Consider the following 19,155-nt stretch of genomic DNA (forward strand, 5'->3'; position numbering starts at 1 on the left):
GTGCAGATTTATTGAATGCATGAATGTGCGTCCGCGTGCTTTGGAGGCTGGAGCATACTGCTTAGCTAGTGCTTGTTTGGGCTAATGCAGAGTGTGTGGATTTTAAGTGATTGTAGCTTTACACGTGTGTACTTGGCTTTCTATATGTTTACATTCATTTCTGTTAGTGGCCGAGTCAGTGTTTTTCATTTAACTAAGAAGGGGTCTTGGAGTTTTTTGACGCTGTCATTTCTTTTACTTGGAAGGAAACTTATCTAGTTAGATTTACCTCCTGGTGCTCAGATAAACATTGCCACCATTGCAACCGCAGCCAGTATTGTTTCCCTTAATTATTACATGGCCAGTGCCACATTTTACACATTACTTGTGTGATTCTTTACGTTTGTTATTGGAGTCATTGTTTTTTCCCACCTTACTGCTGGGGCAAATGATTGTAAGCAGGTTGCACAATGGAGAGCAGGCAAGCGGCCCCCACCCACCCACCCCCCAACCCCTGCTTGCCCCACTCAGTTTCCTCCCTGTTCTGTGTGGGCATCGCTAGGTTCCACTCTGGTTTGTTTCAGTTTCCAGTAACTGTTACTACTAGAAAGTCTCCTAGAGCTTTTGATTTCTTTTTGCTTGTTTCTCTAGTCTTTATAAACTTTTCTGTGAATCCTACAGGGGAATAGCCGATGACCTCAAACTCTCACCCTTAAAGTCGGCTTGAGTCAGCGTTGTTGTAGGCTTTCTTTTGCGTTTGGTTGTATTACTGTGTTTTACATAATTCTAGCTGTAACGTTTTTTTTTTTCTGCACCTTCATTTATCAACATACTTTATTTTTAAACATTTTAAGGCCTCTTTAGTTTCCGGTGCACTAGTGAGTCGCCCCCATGTGACTGCACACATGCCTTCCTGGTGCCTTGCAAAACCAGAAGAGACCATTGTGTTCCAGGGGATGGTTGTGAGTCTCCATGCAGGCGCTGGGAATCAAACTTAGGTCTTCTACAAAAGTTACAAGTGCTCTTAACAGCTGGGCCATCTCTCCAGGCTTCTTTATCAATATATTTTAAAGTCTAGTGGGCTAACCTTAGTGTAATTAACTCGCATGGATAACACAGATAATGTCTTTGAACATGCACCTCTTTTATCTTTAGGCTTGTCCTCAGTTTAGCTATGGACATCCGAGATATGGGTTTGAAGTTGATTACCTTCTTGAAACACTTGATTTGGGTTCCAGGAGACATGGTGGCTTCTCCATTTCACAGTCCTCACCTCTTCCTAGTCTTTCTAGGGAAGTCCAACAACTGAGGAGTGGGTAGGGAAGGAGGACAGCGTGGGCCTGTCTACAGCAGGAAAGCGTGAACAACAGGGTATGTGATCTATAGTTGCTCTGTGAGGAAAGATAAAAGCAAGAAGAAATGAGTGGGTTTGATATTTTCTTGATTATTATGACAGAGATAGAAAGGTTTTAGAGCTACATTGTGGCAGCTCACATCTTTAATCCCAGCACTCTGGAGGGAGAGGTAGGAGTATCTGTGAGTTCAAGGCCAGCCTGGTCTACCTAGCAAGTTCCATAACAGCCAGGGCTAAATAGACCCTGTCTCAAAAAGAAAAAAATAAATAAGAGAGTGAATATTTTTATTTCACTGAACAACTCGTTATGGTTATGGAGTTTGTTTTGTTTTTTTGTTTGTTTTGGGTTTTGGTTTTAACTAATTAACTTTATGTATATGATTACACTGTAGCTGTCTTCAGACACACCAGAAGAGGGCATTGGATCCTATTACAGATGGTTGTGAGCCACCATGTGGTTGCTGGGAATTGAACTCAGGACCTCTGGAAGAGCAACCAGTGCTCTTAAACCACCAGTTCCAAGGAATCTAATGCCCTCTCTGACCTCCATAGGCTCCTGAATGTATATGGTGCACATATGTGTGTGTGTGTGTATAATTTTTTAAAAGTCTATTTGAAAAGAGAAGACTTTTAGCACAGTAAAAGACCCATATTGCACTTTTAAAAAAAGCAGCAGTTCCATACTATGAAATCATTTAAGGGCTTTTAGTGCTTGTCGCTCAAATTCATTAACTTTACATTGCTGTTTTATTTACTTTTGTTGTTTATATCTTTTGAATTAATGTCTGGTCTCGTTCAGATTTATTACGTGTTTCTTCCTCTAGGATGAAAACAATTTTGGTGTGTATATGTTCGTTTTTGTACAGAGGCCTGTGTGTGTGTGTGTGTGTGTGTGTGTGTGTGTGTGTGTGTGTGTGTGTGTGTGTGTGTAGGCCAGAGGTCAACCTTGGGTGTTATTCCTTGGGTGCTGTCTACCTTGCTTCTTGAGATGGTTTCTCGTTGGCTTGGTACTTCGCAAGTAGGCTGGCCGGTTGCAGTGGGTCTGGTGGGTCTGCCCCATGCCCTGTGGTTTCTGGTAGTCCTCATGCTGCTTCTTTGTTTGTATGCACACAAGGTCTCATGAGTAGCCTTGGCTGGCCTGGAACTTGCTCTGTAGACCAGGCTAGTCTGGAATTCATAAGAGACCTGCCTGCATCTGCCTCCTGAATTCAGCTGTAAGGGACTAAAGACTGCCCCAGCACAGCAGCCATGTCAGAGCCGGGCCCTCACACTTTCTAAGACAAGTACTCCACCAACCAAGAGATCTTGGGTTTGGATTTATTTTTAATTTAAAAAATATTAAAGATTTTGCTTCTGATTTCTTTTGTTCAATATGAGAAAACTGAAAAAATAACTAGGTATTTTCATCTTCAAACTTAAAAAAAATTACCAGCTTTTGCTTCATTAGTATAGAAAACCATGCTTTGATTGTAATAGCAAAAGTACACCAGTCAAAAATCATGCTAAAGTGCCCTTTTTAGTGCCTTCCTGCTGCCTGACTGTCATGTCTTTATTTTACATAGGTCTCACCAACAGAAGATGGCAAAGCCCAGTCACAGCAGCTATGTCCTGCAGCAGCTAAACAACCAAAGAGAATGGGGCTTTCTCTGCGACTGCTGCATCGCCATTGACGACATTTACTTCCAAGCACACAAGGCTGTGCTAGCTGCCTGTAGCTCCTACTTCAGGATGTTTTTCATGAACCATCAGCATAGCACTGCCCAGCTGAACCTCAGCAACATGAAGATCAGCGCCGAGTGCTTTGATCTCATTTTGCAGTTCATGTATTTAGGGAAGATTCTGACCGCTCCTTCCAGTTTTGAGCAGTTCAAAGTGGCCATGAACTACCTCCAGCTCTACAATGTTCCCGACTGCTTAGAAGACATACAGGACTCAGACTGTTCCAGCTCAAAGTGCTCGTCTTCCGCCTCCAGCAAACACAACAGCAAGATGATCTTTGGGGTGAGGATGTATGAAGACACAGTGGCTAGAAACGGCAGTGAAGCCAACCGGTGGAGTGCGGAACCCAGTTCAACGGTGAATACGCCACATAACAGAGAGCCTGAGGAGGAGTCTTTACCGTTGGCCAACTTTCCTGAGCCACTGTTTGACGTGTGTAAAAAAAGTTCCGTGTCCAAGTTATCTACTCCAAAAGAACGTGTGTCGAGACGCTTTGGGCGGAGTTTTACCTGTGACAGTTGTGGATTTGGCTTCAGCTGTGAAAAGCTGCTGGACGAACACGTGCTGACCTGCACCAACAGGCACTCCTACCAGAGCACGGCGAGAGCCTACCACCGAATGGTGGATGCTAGAGATGGGAAAGATAGTGCCATCAAAGCTGAACTCGGTGACAAGGGCTCTCCTACAACGTTTTCTGCACAGACAGACAAATACAGAGAAGACGCCAGCCAGGCGCCCGATGACTCAGCCTCGACCACCGGGGGCAGAAAAAGCACCGTGGAGTCCGGCACAGCTGGTGAAGAGAAGAGCAGAGCTGCAGAGACAAAAAGAGTTGTCATCAAGATGGAGCCGGAGGACGTCCCTGCAGACGACATGAAAGACTTCACCATCGTCAAGGTCACTGAGAAAGACTGCAACGAGTCCACCGACAACGATGAGCTGGAGGACGAGCCCGAGGAGCCGTTCTACAGATACTACGTCGAGGAAGACGTTGGCATTAAAAAAAGTGGGAGGAAAACCCTAAAACCTCGGATGTCCATTGGCGTGGATGAAAGGGGTGGTTTGGAGAACATGAGACCCCCAAACAACAGCAGCCCGATACAGGAGGACGCCGAGAATGCGTCTTGTGAGTTGTGTGGGCTCACGATAACCGAGGAGGACCTGTCCTCTCATTACTTAGCCAAGCACATTGAAAATATCTGCGCGTGTGGTAAATGTGGGCAGATACTTGTCAAGGGCAGACAGCTCCAGGAACACGCTCAGAGGTGTGGCGAACCTCAGGACCTGACGATGAACGGGCTGGGGAACACTGACGAGAAGATGGACATGGAAGAGAACCCAGATGAGCAGTCTGAGATAAGAGACATGTTTGTTGAAATGCTGGATGATTTCAGAGACAATCATTACCAAATAAACAGTATCCAGAAAAAACAGTTATTTAAACATTCTGCCTGTCCTTTTCGATGTCCTAATTGTGGCCAGCGTTTTGAAACTGAAAATCTAGTGGTGGAGCATATGTCTAGCTGCCTAGACCAAGACATGTTTAAGGGCGCCGTCATGGAGGAGAATGAGCGAGATCACAGACGGAAACATTTCTGTAACCTGTGTGGAAAAGGCTTCTATCAGCGCTGTCATTTGAGAGAGCACTATACTGTTCATACTAAAGAAAAGCAGTTTGTTTGTCAGACATGTGGGAAGCAGTTTTTAAGAGAGCGCCAGTTGCGTCTGCACAATGATATGCACAAAGGCATGGCCAGGTATGTCTGTTCCATTTGTGATCAAGGAAACTTCCGAAAACATGACCATGTACGGCATATGATCTCGCATTTGTCTGGTGGTGAGACTATATGCCAGGTCTGCTTTCAGATATTCCCAAATAATGAACAACTGGAGCAACACATGGATGTCCATCTGTATACGTGTGGAATATGTGGAGCAAAGTTTAATTTGAGGAAGGATATGAGATCACATTATAATGCCAAGCATTTGAAAAGAACCTGATGGGTTTCTCCTGTACACATGTTTAGTTGCTAGGCAGAACACCAAAGCAAAGAGGAGATGAGCTATTTAGAACTGATTTTATAACAAGTGTTGAGGGAATCTTCAAGGCCCTTTTACTTTGAATGTTTTTGTTTAGGACCTTAAGTATATTTTAGGCATTAAATGTTTATCATTTTTGTTGTTTTTGAGAGCATTCTTTGTTCCTAGTTTCTTAACTACCATTAAAATTACTTTTCGATGTAGACTGTTAAGTGGCTGTTATCCCTTCAATGACTATTAAAACTAGTTTTTTGGTTTTTCTTTTTTTTAATTTTTTTTTTTTTTTTTTGTTTGTTTGTTTGTTTGTTTTTTTTAACCAATAAGGTAATAACTTTGCTATTTCTATGTACTTTCATTTTAAGGTCATCCTATGAAATTTTAAACCCAAGATTATTTACCATTCCTGCTTAAATTTTTATAGAATTTTAAAATAATTATTTAAAACTATTCTATTTGTTTTTAACTTTTTGTTTTTTGCTTTTTGGGTTTTTGGGGTTTTTTTGTTTGTTGGGGTTTTTTTTTGTTTGTTTGTTTGTTTGGCGGGTGGCTTTTTGTCAGTTGTATAGTGGGGTGGCTACTATTCTCCCTTATAAATGAAATCTATATTCTTAAATTGACAAACTTATTAGGCAGGTGAGGTGCACTGAATCTAACCTTTAAGGTTGACATGGGCTCAATCTTGGCCTGAGATTGATGGACCTAAGGAAACTCCTATAAACGAACATTTCCTATAATTGATAAAATGTTATCATTTAATAATCACATTTAAAACTTATATTAAGTGTAAATCCCAATGACTTTGCCTCACTTGAGAAATTAGTGGGGATAAGCCATTTTGTTTTGTGATAATGAACTTAACTATGATAGTTAATTAAAAAAGACATCTTGTATTCATTAAAATATTTTAATTTAAAAATATTCTGATTTCTAAAGTGTGTTAGTTTATCAATTATTTTGTTTATAAATAGACTTTAATAGCTCTTTAGGAATATGACATCTAAAGAAAAATGATTTTTCATTTTTAAAATTACTTTGGAACTGAAATTTGAAAAAGCTGCCATGTATATTGATAAATCTAATAAAATAAAGAAATCAACTATAAATCTGGTTGTTCTATAAAAGTAGAGTACACAAAAGTGTGTTGTGTTTTACACTAAGATTTGGAGAAAATGTGTTGTGGCAAATTACAGTTACTATGCTTTCTATATCATTTTCTGTAAAAGATGCAAGATTTGAGGACTATAAAGTAATCACAGCATACAAATGGAAACAGCTTCTACCTTTCAGGTAACGTAGTCACTGACAGGGTCTATCAGTTATGTGTGAACTAAAACACTGGCAAAATAACCCACCAATAAACACATCTACCAAATAGAATGCCTTTTAATGTGAATTACTTTGAGCACCCTTCTTAATACTGAAAAGGGTTTTAGTTAACATCTATATTTAAAAGTATACTGAGTGTGGACAACAGTTTAAAAGCATTGCTCATTTTTGCTCTTTGCTCTCCTGATTTTTTAAGATGTGCAAATCACATTTTCACATGCTATTCGCATAAAAGCACAAGTTGCCAAGAGATTGGAGAAACGGCTTAGCTGGTGCGGAGCGAGTTGAAAGTCCAGGGTGAGCGCAGAGACCTGTGGCCGCGTGCTGAATTGCTAGTGAGGACAAATGGGATGCACCAGGGCCGGGACAGAGTTAAACATGACTGTGAGGAGAAGCACAATGCACAAATGAGATCTTGAGCTGGTTTTGTTTTGTTTTTTTGTCCCGTGCCCCCCAGGTACATAGTTAACAAAAAAACTGGAAAAGTTCATTTTCAAATGTTCTGAATGTAATAGTTTAACAAATACTTAAAACTGAAGATGAAATATGAGGTGTATGTTTAGATTACTATTAAGAGTCTGATAAATGCTCTCTAACAAAGCCAGACATCAGAGAGTAGTGTGAAGGGAGAGGAGACAAACTGAAATGTTCAAATTATACAGTGTCTGAGGGGACCTGATTTTCTTGTGGTCACTTTTCCTGTCAGAATTTCTGTTGAAAAGATTTTCCCACAGTTAAAGTCAAAGGGGGGAATCCTCTTTTTCATTAGAGAGGCTTAATTTAGTGTTTTAGTGTATGCTGTCAATTAACAAATTAGCAAGCAAATGTATAAACATAATCTAGCATTACCCAGCTACGACACTTGCTTCAAAGAGGTAGGTTTGACGATGAGATCTGTTTCGTTAACTACGTAGTACACGTGGTTTGGGGGAATTAAGCCACAGGGTAGCACAGGTTTCTCCAAGCGGCATGTCCAATTTTCCTTAACAAGACAGGGCTCAGGCAAAGTTACTTAACTTGTAAAATTAAGGTGAATGAAAAGAGCCATTTCCTCTCCTCCCATCTCTCTCACCTTCCTTCCTGGGAGGGCCCAGAAAAGCCCCACCTCCTGTGCATGCTGCCTCTCCTCTGGGGTTGTCAAAGCTGGGATGGAATTGGCTGCTGCTTCTGACTTTGATACTTCATACACATTGAGGATCCAGATTTTCAGATCTGGAGAGGAAAAGAGGAACCAGAGAAGCATAGTATCTTCCCTCTTCATGATACTTTTCATTTGAAGGCCCATTTCTAGAACTTCAATAAACAATGAACAGTCTAATTGGACCTTTCCCCCTGGTGGTCCAGATGGAACCCAGACCGCCAACATGCTAGACGGCTCTTCTCTCCTGAGCTATGTGCTGGAGTTCCCCTTTTGGAAACGACAAAAACCCTAGAGAAATAATCTGTCTCTAACAAGGCTGACACTACAACGTGGATAGATAATGTTTTTGTAAGGACTAGACCTCAGCGTCTTCCCCTTTCCCTTCTGTCGTTCTCTTGAATTGTGACTCCTAACCCGGGATCCTGCTGATCCTGCTGATCCTGCCTTAGCGTCCCGTGCTCTGTAGAGATGTGAGCTGACACATTTAGGTTCTTCGTTTTGCGAGGCAGGGTCTTGCTTTATAGCTCAAGAGAATAGGGAATGGAAGTCTCCATTCTTTTAGCCCTCCTCCAGGAGAGCTGAGATTACAGTAATGCAGCGCCGTGCCCAGCTAATTTCACATATTTTTAAAGTGAGAATTTTCAGAGAAATGACCCATGTGGGTAACATGGTCTCTAGCAAAAGTTTAATTCACTTTTAAACTTTTAACTCTGAGCAAAAAAAAAAAAATTAATTAGAAGAAAGGATTCCAGAGGGTACTGGTAAAAGATTTAAACTGAGTGTGGTAGTTTATACCTGTAACCCCAGCGAGCAGAGAGGCTAGGCTAGGTTCACGGTTACCACTTGAGTTCAGGGCTATATTGGTCTTTACGTGGTAAGATCGTCTCAGAAAAGTTAAAGACACTAATGTATACAGCTTGTTAAGACAGGACAGTAATGGGCTTGCAAAAATATGAACATAGGCCGGGTGTGGTAGTGTACCCCTTTAATTCCAGCACTCAGGAAGCAGCCAGGGCTACACAGAGAGACATTCTCAGAAAACTGAATACAAAACAAAAACAAAGTGTGAATTTGAGCATACACCAATATATAGAAGTTGTAGGAGGAGGCATAGGCTTTCAAGACATTTGACTAGGCTGATCCAGCTATAACTGAAGTACCCAGCTCCCGGTGGTTCTGAGCATGCCCAGGGTGTGCCCCAAATGCCTGGTGGTAGTGGATGATGGTAATTTTCTCACTGGTTAAATCACTTTACATTTTACCTCTGAGAAATCTCCCTAAGAACCAGTGTAATAGTTTAGTATTGGAAAGTAAAACTTGTCATTAACACAAGAAAAATCAGTACCAAAAGAAAAGCACCTGAACATGCCTATGTACATATGGCTGAAAAGTTTAAAGTTGGACATACCTGATTTGAACTGAGTTTATCCTAACTTGAGAGCTGGGTATGATGTCACAAACTTAGAAACACAGCATTTGGGAAGTTAAACCAGAGCATTAACAGCTCAAGGCCAGCCTGGAGTATGTGATAACCTGTCACAAGTTGTTTGAAAGAAAGAAAAGAAAAGACATCTCTGAGAACAGCCAGAGCTATACAGAGAAACTGTCTCAAAAAAAAAGGAAAGAAAAAGCTCCCAATCCCATTGATCTGTTTTGATCAGTTCCTCAGATGTGTTTACCATCCTCTCTTTACCAATGCTTTCCCAAGTGCTTTCCAATGATAAAATTGGAAAATTCTCTACCATGAACTAGGATTGCAGAGTAGTGGCAGGTAAGGGGAGCATGTTTGTAGAATGCTGTCCTCCGTGCTCTGTAGCTGTGGCTCAGTAAACTAGGGCTGCAAGCATGGGTGCTAGGAAACTTTCAAGTGACAACATCCTTGCCGTTAAGAGTTTGAAGTTTACATCCCGGATTAGGGAAACCATAGCCTGTAGGTGGGTTCTCTGCAGTCCCAGCATCCCTTGCTTCAGGATTCTAGACTCAGCGTCTTGCATGCACAGTTTTAATTAAGCCTCATTCCTTTTGAGGTAAGTATACTAACTTTCCAGGTGGGGGACTAAGGTCCAGAGACAGACTTTCTCCTAAAGCGCACAAACTGTATACGTTAGACCTGGGGTTTGAACTTTAATCTTTGACTTAGACTACATTCTTGTCTGTAATCATGAAGTTCTGTTCCATCTACAAAGAAGTGCCTTTCAGCTTAGGACACATAGAAAGATCGTGTGAGGCTGTGCTCCTTGGTCATCTGCCATCGGTGGTGCCTTAGGTAAGGTGGCTGGTAGCTGTGGGACCTCAGGAACTGTATGAGGGAGAGTGTGAGAGTAGAAAGCCAGACTGGATTATAACAAGTCATTAAATGAGTTGTTTAAGACATAAATATGACGTACCGAGAAATGTTTTTCATTTTGCTTCATTTAAGCTTAAAATATTTGGCAGGATGGTTAGTTCTTTGGAGGCCCAGTAATCAGTTGAAAATTGATTTGGGTTCAGATTTCACATGTCTGTTTCTGGGACCTCCCTTTCTACTCTGTTCCTGCTCTGCCTGTCTGTCTCCACCAGCCTCTATTTCCTCATACTGGCTGTGGAACTAATGAGTTGAAGTTAGATCTCCCCGAGAACAGAACAAGATAACAGAATAACCGGTTTCCTCCTTTCACCCCATAGATGTGGAAACTCCTTTTTTTTCCTTTGGCCAGCAAACACATTCCCTTCCCCCACTGGTACAGTACTGTTGCTTTGCTGAAGGAATCTGCTTGAAAACAAAAGTTGGTTAGTCTTACAGTGTATAATCCCACTTATGAAAATGTCTATAGATTTCCAGGCAAGCTCCTCAAAAGAAGTGAGAGTTGACCCCATGAAGTGACAGCTCTTAACCACGCCAGTCTAGCAGCACTTAAAACAAAAATAGTTAAGTAATGCTTTAAGGAGAACACTATGCATCCTTTGTTTTAAGTAAAAGGATGGGGTGGAGACGGTTCTATTAATGGCACCGATATAGTCATTTAGATGGCCTGCTCTTCACTAACCCCTGTCAACTCTAGGTAAGGGTCTGATCTCATTAAAACACGAAACCTAGCTCTTTCTAAAGGCAAAAAGAGAAGGGTTTTCATGTTTATGTGTGTTGGTGACAGATGGTAAATAAAAATGAACCAGAGAACAGTGACAGCTTGTAGATCCATCCTAGTTTTGAACCAACTTATTACCAACATTCATTTGTACAGACATACACAAAAGTAACTGAAGTTAGCACTGAGTTTAAATCTTTAATTTCCTTATATTCAGGAGAACCAAATCACTGAGGCAAATTAGCAATGATATTCTTTGTATCAAAGCCCACACAGATCGCCGGAGGGCAGGAGGCATCTAACTGAAATGCGATGTGGCAATTACAATTCAGTACATGGTCTATATTCAAATGTGTCATGTGCTGATCATCAAGTTAAGTATAAAAGCATTGGAAAGGCTAGCACCCAAGGAAGGTGACAAGAAGCCTTTCAGGACCAAGAATATTAATAACTTCGTATAAGAAATTTTGCATTAAAAACAAGGCCAGTCATGGTGGCATGTGCAGACCAGAGTTCAAGGCCAGCCTGGTCTGCAGAGTTCCAGAACAGCCAGGGCTACACAGAGAAAATCTCTCTCTCTCTCTCTCTCTCTCTCTCTCTCTCTCTCTCTCTCTCTCTCTCTCTCTCTCTCCATATATAGATATGACTAGGGTTAAACATACAGCCTTTAAGCTATCCTTAAAAGAATGTTATGTTTTCTCCTTAAACCAACAGTTTATTATACCTGGTTATTCACTCTATCAAGTGAATAGATAGAGCTAGGGTTTTGTTTTGTTTTGAAGATGGTCTCAGGTAGCCCAGCCTGGCCTTGAACTTCTGATCCTCCTGCCTCTACCTCCCAAGTGCCAGTATCACAAGCGTGAATGCACAACCACAGTACTGTTTCTGGTGAAGCAAACTTAAACACACAGATTACAAAAAGCACCTTTTCCTTCAAATGCTTATGTTCCCTAATGTGAGAAGACGTTTTAGGGAACTTTTTTTTTTTAAAGGATATTAATATTAGGGCAAAACATTCCTGCAGAAATATCACTGTATCCAGTCCCAGGGGACAGGTTAGGGGAGTGGCGGACCTAAGACTAACCCTGGCCATGTTTGTACTTGGTTTTCATTTGCAGACTATATACCTACCACCTGAAGAGAGTAGTGTTTGTGTGATGGCTGCAGACTAAAACCACGAACATTAAACTGTATGTCAGTCGGATGTCTGTCGTTAGCAAACACATTGTGAACGATCTCATTTGAAGGGAAGCACTTCCTTCCCTCTCACTTGTAATTCTCCATCCGTCACACAGACTTACCCAGCCATCCTTACTTAAATCGTATGAATAATAAAAATAAAGGGTGCCTGTATTTGAACAATGATATCACTATGATACTTTATACTTGAAAGGTACAGTGCATTGCATTTGAGAAGTAAGTTTGAGTTCTAGGAGCTGTTCTCTGGCTCCTACTCTGTGCCAAAGCTAAAATATTATAACCTAAGCATGATGTTGTCTTGTAGAGCAGTTGACTTGTGATACTATTTTTCTTGAGTTTTGTCTTTTTCTGTGTGGCAGTGGTGCAGTAGGGCCTTCTAAGCCTCTGGAGAAGTGACAGATCTGAATTTGGAGAGGACATGGGGAAGAACCATTCTTCAACAGATAATCTATAAGTGCAGACCCAGGAAGTCAGGTCTGACGCGGCACCGTCTTTTCTGTCCTCCTGACAAACGTCATCATCCCTAAAGTTCCAGTTGCAAAGATCCAAGAAAACTCAATAAACATCACTTTGGAATCACCTTGTAACAAAACTGATTCACGGTGACTCTCCCAGTACTTATGGGAAATCTGCTAAAGAAAGGCTACTGTAAAAGTCATGTGACATCAATGATTAAAGCTACACTAAAATGAAACTTTGTCATGTATCTTCACGGATCTAGAATAATAGGGCTTGCTAGACTTCTTACATACATTATAGAGAGAGAGATAATTATGTATTTCCATAAAAACATCATTCTAAAAATAACCAAAATTGTAGCTTATATATTATGAAATGTACTTAAGCAGTTTAAAAGGATACTAAAAATATCTGTAGAGTGTAAGTAAAAGATGGGTAGTGAGAAAGAAAATCCAAGGCCAGTCCTTTAACAAGATAATGTAGCTATTATGGCAACAGAACACTGGTCTTCCTTTCTCACCGTGTACCAGTCACGCACTTGCTTGTGGATATTAGTGCAGCCTCTTTCTAAGTCTCTTGAAGAAGAGGAGCATTATTGTTCAGTCGTGGTAGGTTTTCACAAATCATACATAATTTTCTTCGGAACTTACCACTACGACCCCTTAGTGTAGACTGTTTGTTAATCTCAGAACTAGTGTGTAGTGCCGTGTAGACACGCTCTTCATGTCTCAACATAAAGCTAAGCACTAGATGAAACGGTAACATGCCCGTGGGAATCCTGAAGGAAGGATTCAGTGAGAGTCGAGTCTGGCTATGACCACAAATGCTTCGCTGCACATGCACTCTTTGACCATAGGAATCCTAGGAGCATATTATTTCCTTATTGTGAATAGACTTTCTTTTACTTTTTGTTAACTATGTGACTAATTCCTGATTGCTTTGTTTTTGTGTGTGTGTGTACTATCAAATGTTTAAATGCTTATTCTGTTTTCATGCAAAATTCTTCAAATATTTTAATAAGTTACCCAATGAAACCTGTCTTAGGAAATGAAAAATGTAGTGGCACACACCTTTAATCCCAGGCAGTGGCAGGCTGATCTCTGTAAGTTCATGGCCAGCCTGGTCTACGTAATGCATTCCAGGCTAGCCAAGGGTATATAATGAGACTTGTCTTAAAAAAATTTTTTTTATTAAAAATGGAAGAAAATCCTAACTCTGAGGTAGCAAGAACTTGAATACTGTTCTAGAAACTTTGGCTGAAAAGTCAGAGAAAGAGTCCACCCGGTAGCATACTGGTGATAGAGAAGAAAAGAGAGCAAAGAAGAAAGGTCCCCACAGAGCAAAGCCAGAGGCCAGGCATGGTGACAGTTGCCTGTAGTCCTAGTGCCTGGGAGGTGGGAGGGGCAAGAAAAGTTCAAAGCCAGCCTGGGCTATAGAGTTGAAGTCAAAGCCAGCCTGGGCTTCCTGAAACCGTATCACAGACAAAACACTAGTTTAAACACCCACCAGAGTTAATCTCTTTAGGGAACATTAAGGAAGCACATAGAACTGCAGACTCCCTAAAATACATAGAAGACAGAGAAACTTTCCAGTAATTCAAGAAAACAGATCAAGATAGAAATGATTCAACAGTTTTTGATTACATTTTTATCACACTAGATTTACTAAAGAAAACGGCTTGGATTTTGACTGTACTAACCACATGTGTAATGAATTACAATAATTATAAGTGGCATACGTGCATATTATAATGTGATTATTTTCTGTATGTTGTTTTAACTGTAATTTTTGGATTACATACAGCTATTTTTGTTGCATTTTAAAGTCCGTTGCTTTTACCTAATAAAAGTCCCTCCTCTACATCCGGAAGTTAAGCTGTCTGTATATTACTTTATTTGTATTGCATTGTTTTGCAAGCTGACTCTTTTTAAAACATAATTAGTCGGATAAGTTACCAATCCCTCCTGTCCTCTAGTGTCACTGTGATGTCACCAGAGGTGGTTATGTGTGGCCCAAAGAGAATTGGCTAAACTTTACTGCTGAATCCTGTTTTTTGTTTATTCGTTTCTGATACAGAAGAACAATTGGAAAATATTGTTTCATGGCCAACTTGAAAACAAATTCATTGGTGTATCCCTTGAGACAAAATAGTGATGTATAAAAATCTGATAAAGTAAAAAAAAAAAATCTTTGACTTACTTAATAGCAAACATTTTATTATTCAAAGAAATAACTTATCCGGTATAATTTGCTTTCCCTATTTTCAGGTAAGGAATCTTTTATGTGTTGACAATAATGGAGTATTTGGTCTGCCTGTCCCCGTGAAAGGGCAGCCTTGCTTTGCCAGATTGTTTTGGACTGTTCCCCAAGGACCACGAGTCAGGGTCGCACAGAATGAAGAAAGCAATTTTCCTGTAGGTTCTGGGCACCTCTCCCAAAAAGCATCCCTCTGGGTCCAGGATTCTAGCTGGGCACACGGGACCTGGCCGTCTCCTCGCCCATGGTCCTGTGTATCTTCAGTTTAGCTGTAACTTAACACTAAGCTTTGGTTTGCTGGGGTTTTTTTTTTTTTTTTTTTTTTTTTTTTTTTTGAGACAGCGTCTCACTCTGTAGCCCAGGCTGCCCTAAACTGGTTCTGCCTCTGCCTTCGGAGTTCTGGAATTATAGGTTAAATCACTATACCAAATAAGGCAGTTTTAAGAGTGAAAGAAAACAAGTGGTGATTTTTTTTTCCTCCTGTGGGGACAAGGAACTGGAGGATTATTTTAAGGCCAGGCACTTTAGGGCTGATGAAGTAGTTCACCAGGTTACAGCGCTTATCACCAAACTTAAAGACCTGAGTTCGGTCCCCAGAACCATGTGAACACCAGCTCTCTCAAGTTGTCATCCTCTGACCTCTGTACACACAAGGACATGTGTATGTGTATTCACACACAGTAAAAATGTATGAGGGGAAAACCAACAAAGGATACTTGAGACAGGAGGATCAAGGATAACCTGTCTCATGTAGCAAGACCCTGTCACCAAAAGGGATGGGGAGCACTTCAAAGATTTATAAAATGCACTGTTTATTAGAGACCTTAAATAGAAACATTAGCTGAACTCCAATCTGCTTATACAACCTCAAGTTGCAAACTCTTACTCATTTTCTCTTCAAGCCTCCTCAAAACAATGCCAACCCTAAGAGAGGTTGGGCTTGGGTGGGATTAAAAGGTCCCAGGACAATTCAGCCCTGTCCTCTACTGCCAGTGAACACTGGTACGCTAGTGCACACATCACCTCAGGCCTCTGGTACGCTAGCGCACACATCACCTCGGGCCTCTGGTACACTAGTGCATACATCACCTCAGGCCTCTGGTACACTAGCGCACACATCACCTCGGGCCTCTGGTACTGGTACGCTAGTGCATACATCACCTCGGGCCTCTGGTACACTAGTGCATACATCACCTCGGGCCTCTGGTACACTAGTGCATACATCACCTCGGGCCTCTGGTACACTAGTGCATACATCACGTCAGGCCTCTGGTACACTAGCACACACATCACCTCAGGCCTCCTGTTAGCTTGAGATCTCCAGTACAGATGTTTTCAGATAGGAACCTGTCTTACTGTTTGGCTCTGCAGTGTCATTTAATACAGAAATGTGTAAGAGGATTTTTTCCTTACCCAGGGGAAAGGAGAAGTTGTTTTCAGATTGAAATGCTGTGCCTTGGGTAATGTATAATAAAGTGAGTGAGCTACAAATACAGTCTAGAGATAGATAAGGGGCATTACAGGCTTTGTGAACATGAAAACTTGGGTTCAATCAACACCACCAAGTCAAAAATCAAAACCCACCAGGCTAGGAATTCCTATGTCTTCCAGATACTCTTCTGGGTATGAGGGATTGATTTAAGAGTATTTACAGTATGTTAAAGCTCTTGAGCCTTTCATGAATCTGTGAAAATTGGATTAGAAAATATTTTGAAAACAGTCTATGTATGATCTGATAGGGAGAGGTTTTACCTGCTGGAAGTCAGTACTGGTTATATGTAAATAATGGGACTGAAAAATTTTGTTTCAGTTGAATGTTAACTGCCATGTTAGTTGTCAATTGTAGGGACTAGGGAGGTAGCTCAGTTGACAGAGAGCTTGCCTAGTATGCATGAAGCCCTACATTTAATCCTTATATGAATAAACTAGTCATGTTGGCACACGCTTATAATCTTAGCACTTGGGAGGGTAAGGCCAAGAATCAGGAGTTTGAGGTCATCTTCAGCCACATAGTGAGTTTGAGGTCAGTCTGGACTACACAAGACCCTGTCTCAAAAAAAAAATCAATTATAAAAATATAATAAAGATAAAATTACTAATAATCCTGCTATCTAAATTCTGGCATAGTTCTCATACCTAGTAGAATAAGATACAGAAGTTGGAGATGGTAACATAGTTCGTTGTTTAAGAACAGTTGCTGCGGGGTTGGGGATTTAGCTCAGTGGTAGAGTGCTTGCCTAGCATGCGCAAGGCCCTGGGTTCGGTCCCCAGCTCCAAAAAAAAGAAAAAAGAAAAAAAAAAAAGTTGCTGCATGATTAACAGTACCAGAGTTTGCTGGGCTGTGATGGTGCATGTCTTTAATCCCAGCATTTGGGAGGCAGACAAGGGTAGATCTCTAAGTATGAGGCCAGCCTGGGCTACACAGAGAAACCTGTCTCCTCAACAACAACAACAACAACAACACAACAATGAGTCCCAGAGTTCAGATCCCAGCACATATATCAGGATGAATGCGCCCCACACATCCATAACTCCAGCCCTGAGGCTCTGAGTGGATGTGGGAAAAGGATGCTTGCTGGGGCTTGCTGACCTCCAGTCTACACAACCACCAAAAGCCTCAGGTTCAGCAAGACAACCTGTCCCATAGGAGTGAGAGGAGAGTGACTGGGAAATAGTTTAAGTTCAGAGTCTTCTGACTTGTGCGAGTGAATGGACATGCATTCAGGTGAATGTATGTTGGCAGATAATAAAAAATAAAAACACAGAAGGGATGGAGAAATGGCTCAGCGCTTAAGAGCACTGACTGCTCTTCCAGAGGTCCTGAGTTCAATTCCCAGCAACCACATGGTGGCTCACAACCATCTGTGATGGGATCTGACGCCCTCTTCTGTGTGTCTGAGGAGAGCAACAGTGTACTCACAAACATAAAATAAATAAATCTTAAAAATAAAAGCATACAGAAGTTGAGTATCTTCATTTTCACTTAATTATATCAAGGGCAATTTCCTGTGTTATTAAAAATCTTGTAAACAGGGGTTGGGGATTTAGCTCAGCGGTAGAGCACTTGCCTAGCAAGCGCAAGGCCCTGGGTTCGGTCCCCAGCTCCGAAAAAAAGAAAAAAAAAAAATCTTGTAAACAGGGCTGGAGAGATAGCTCAGCAATGGAGGCCCTTGCAAACTTTCATTTCCAGAGGGCCTGAGTTCAGTTTGCGGCACCCACCTCTAACCAACACACGACTACCTGGAAGCCCAGCTTCTTCGGCCTCTGTAGGCACATACATACCATACAGAGACAAAGACACACATTTAAAACAAATCTTAAAAAGCAAAAAAGAGATGTGATGCTAAATGCTAGTGTTAATGCTAGTCTAGCATTAGTTTTAAAAATCTTGTGACTAGCTGGGTAGCTGGACAGAGGGTGCATGCCTTTAATCCCAGCACTTGGGAGGCAGAGGCAGACGGATCACTCTGAGTTCAAGGCCAGCCTGGTCTATATAGTGAGTTCTGAGACAGCCAAGGCTAATAGGAAAGAAAAAAATATCATAAATATATATGTACATGTTAAATATATGCACAAAAATCATATATACATATATAATACACACACATAATTCACCATAGCATATATAATTGTTTTTTTCTGTTAGATATTTACGCCATTTCCAATTTACTGTTACCACCATAATAGCACAGGCTTTTTCTATTATCTCCTGAGGAAGAACCTCACACAAATTAACATCAGATAAAGGGGATGGTCTCTTCAAGGCGAAAACAGAAACACTGCCCCACAGTCCTCCAGAAAGACTGCAGTAGTGGGCAGTCTTGGGAGGGCTTGCCTGCTTTGCTACACCACTGGTAACACAATATTATCTGGTAAGAAACTTGATTTACTAATGCGTAGTGGACTGTGGTTTTAATTTTTTACTTACTTTGGGTTTCCTGTTTCAGTCTCTGGCTCATACTGGCCTGGAACTCACTATGCAGTGATCGTCCCGCCTCTTGGTCCCGACTGTGGAGATTAGGTATGTGCCACCACTCCCACCTGGGCTGAGCTTTTAATGTGTTCTGAATTATAATTATCAAAAGAAAAAGAGCCTGTTTTAAAACATAATACACAGGAAACATAAAAGGTATTGACACAATGAGTATGTGTTAATATTCTATGACTGAAGAAGTGTCACCTGAAAGTCCTATTACCGTATCTTTATGGAGAAGGCTCAAGATACGGTGTTCCGTATGAACCATGTAATTTTACCAGGTGAAAAGTGAAAGCAGAAAAATTCAGCTAATAAAAACACAGGTATAACTGCAGCTGTCACCTCAGAAAATTGTTAAAATTGGTGGAAGACTGCAAGTTTTGTCTGCAACAACTGCATAAATGGGACATAGTTACTTCAGAAATGGACGTCTCCCTTTGACGGTCTAAGGGTCTCTGTATTTTCCAAGGGGGTTTGGGACAGGCAGCTCTCAGTCTTGTTTTGCTGAAATTATAAGGAGAGAGCCTGAGTCGTGTGCAGTGCTCTTGGAGGCCAGAAGAGGGCGTTGGATCTTTCAGAACTGGAGGTACAGATATTTGTTAGCCACCATGTGGCTGCTGAGAACAGAACCTAGGTCCTC

At 41.2% G+C, this 19,155-nt stretch overlaps 1 protein-coding gene across 1 annotated transcript; it reads left to right on the forward strand.

The window, feature by feature from the left end:
- Window positions 1-2,720: 2,720 nt before the first annotated feature.
- Zbtb1 (zinc finger and BTB domain containing 1) lies at window positions 2,721-14,157 on the forward strand. The gene is made up of 2 exons (XM_032907965.1): window positions 2,721-4,809; window positions 12,184-14,157. Exons 1-2 carry the CDS (start codon window positions 2,912-2,914, stop codon window positions 12,218-12,220), a joined length of 1,935 nt encoding a protein of 644 aa, XP_032763856.1. The 5' UTR covers window positions 2,721-2,911; the 3' UTR covers window positions 12,221-14,157.
- The last annotated feature ends 4,998 nt before the right edge of the window (window positions 14,158-19,155 follow it).

The sequence above is a fragment of the Rattus rattus genome, chromosome 7 (genome assembly GCF_011064425.1).
Source record: "Rattus rattus isolate New Zealand chromosome 7, Rrattus_CSIRO_v1, whole genome shotgun sequence".
In the NCBI taxonomy this organism is placed as follows: domain Eukaryota; kingdom Metazoa; phylum Chordata; class Mammalia; order Rodentia; family Muridae; genus Rattus; species Rattus rattus.

What these genes read in the sequence shown, in the direction of transcription:
- Zbtb1 (XM_032907965.1), top strand. Translation starts at nt 2,912, where the DNA reads ATGGCAAAGCCCAGTCACAGCAGCTATGTCCTGCAGCAGCTAAACAAC. An exon ending in ATGCACAAAGGCATGGCCAG is followed by an intron (nt 4,810 to 12,183) that starts GTATGTCTGTTC and finishes TCTGTGTGGCAG; the next exon opens with TGGTGCAGTAGGGCCTTCTA.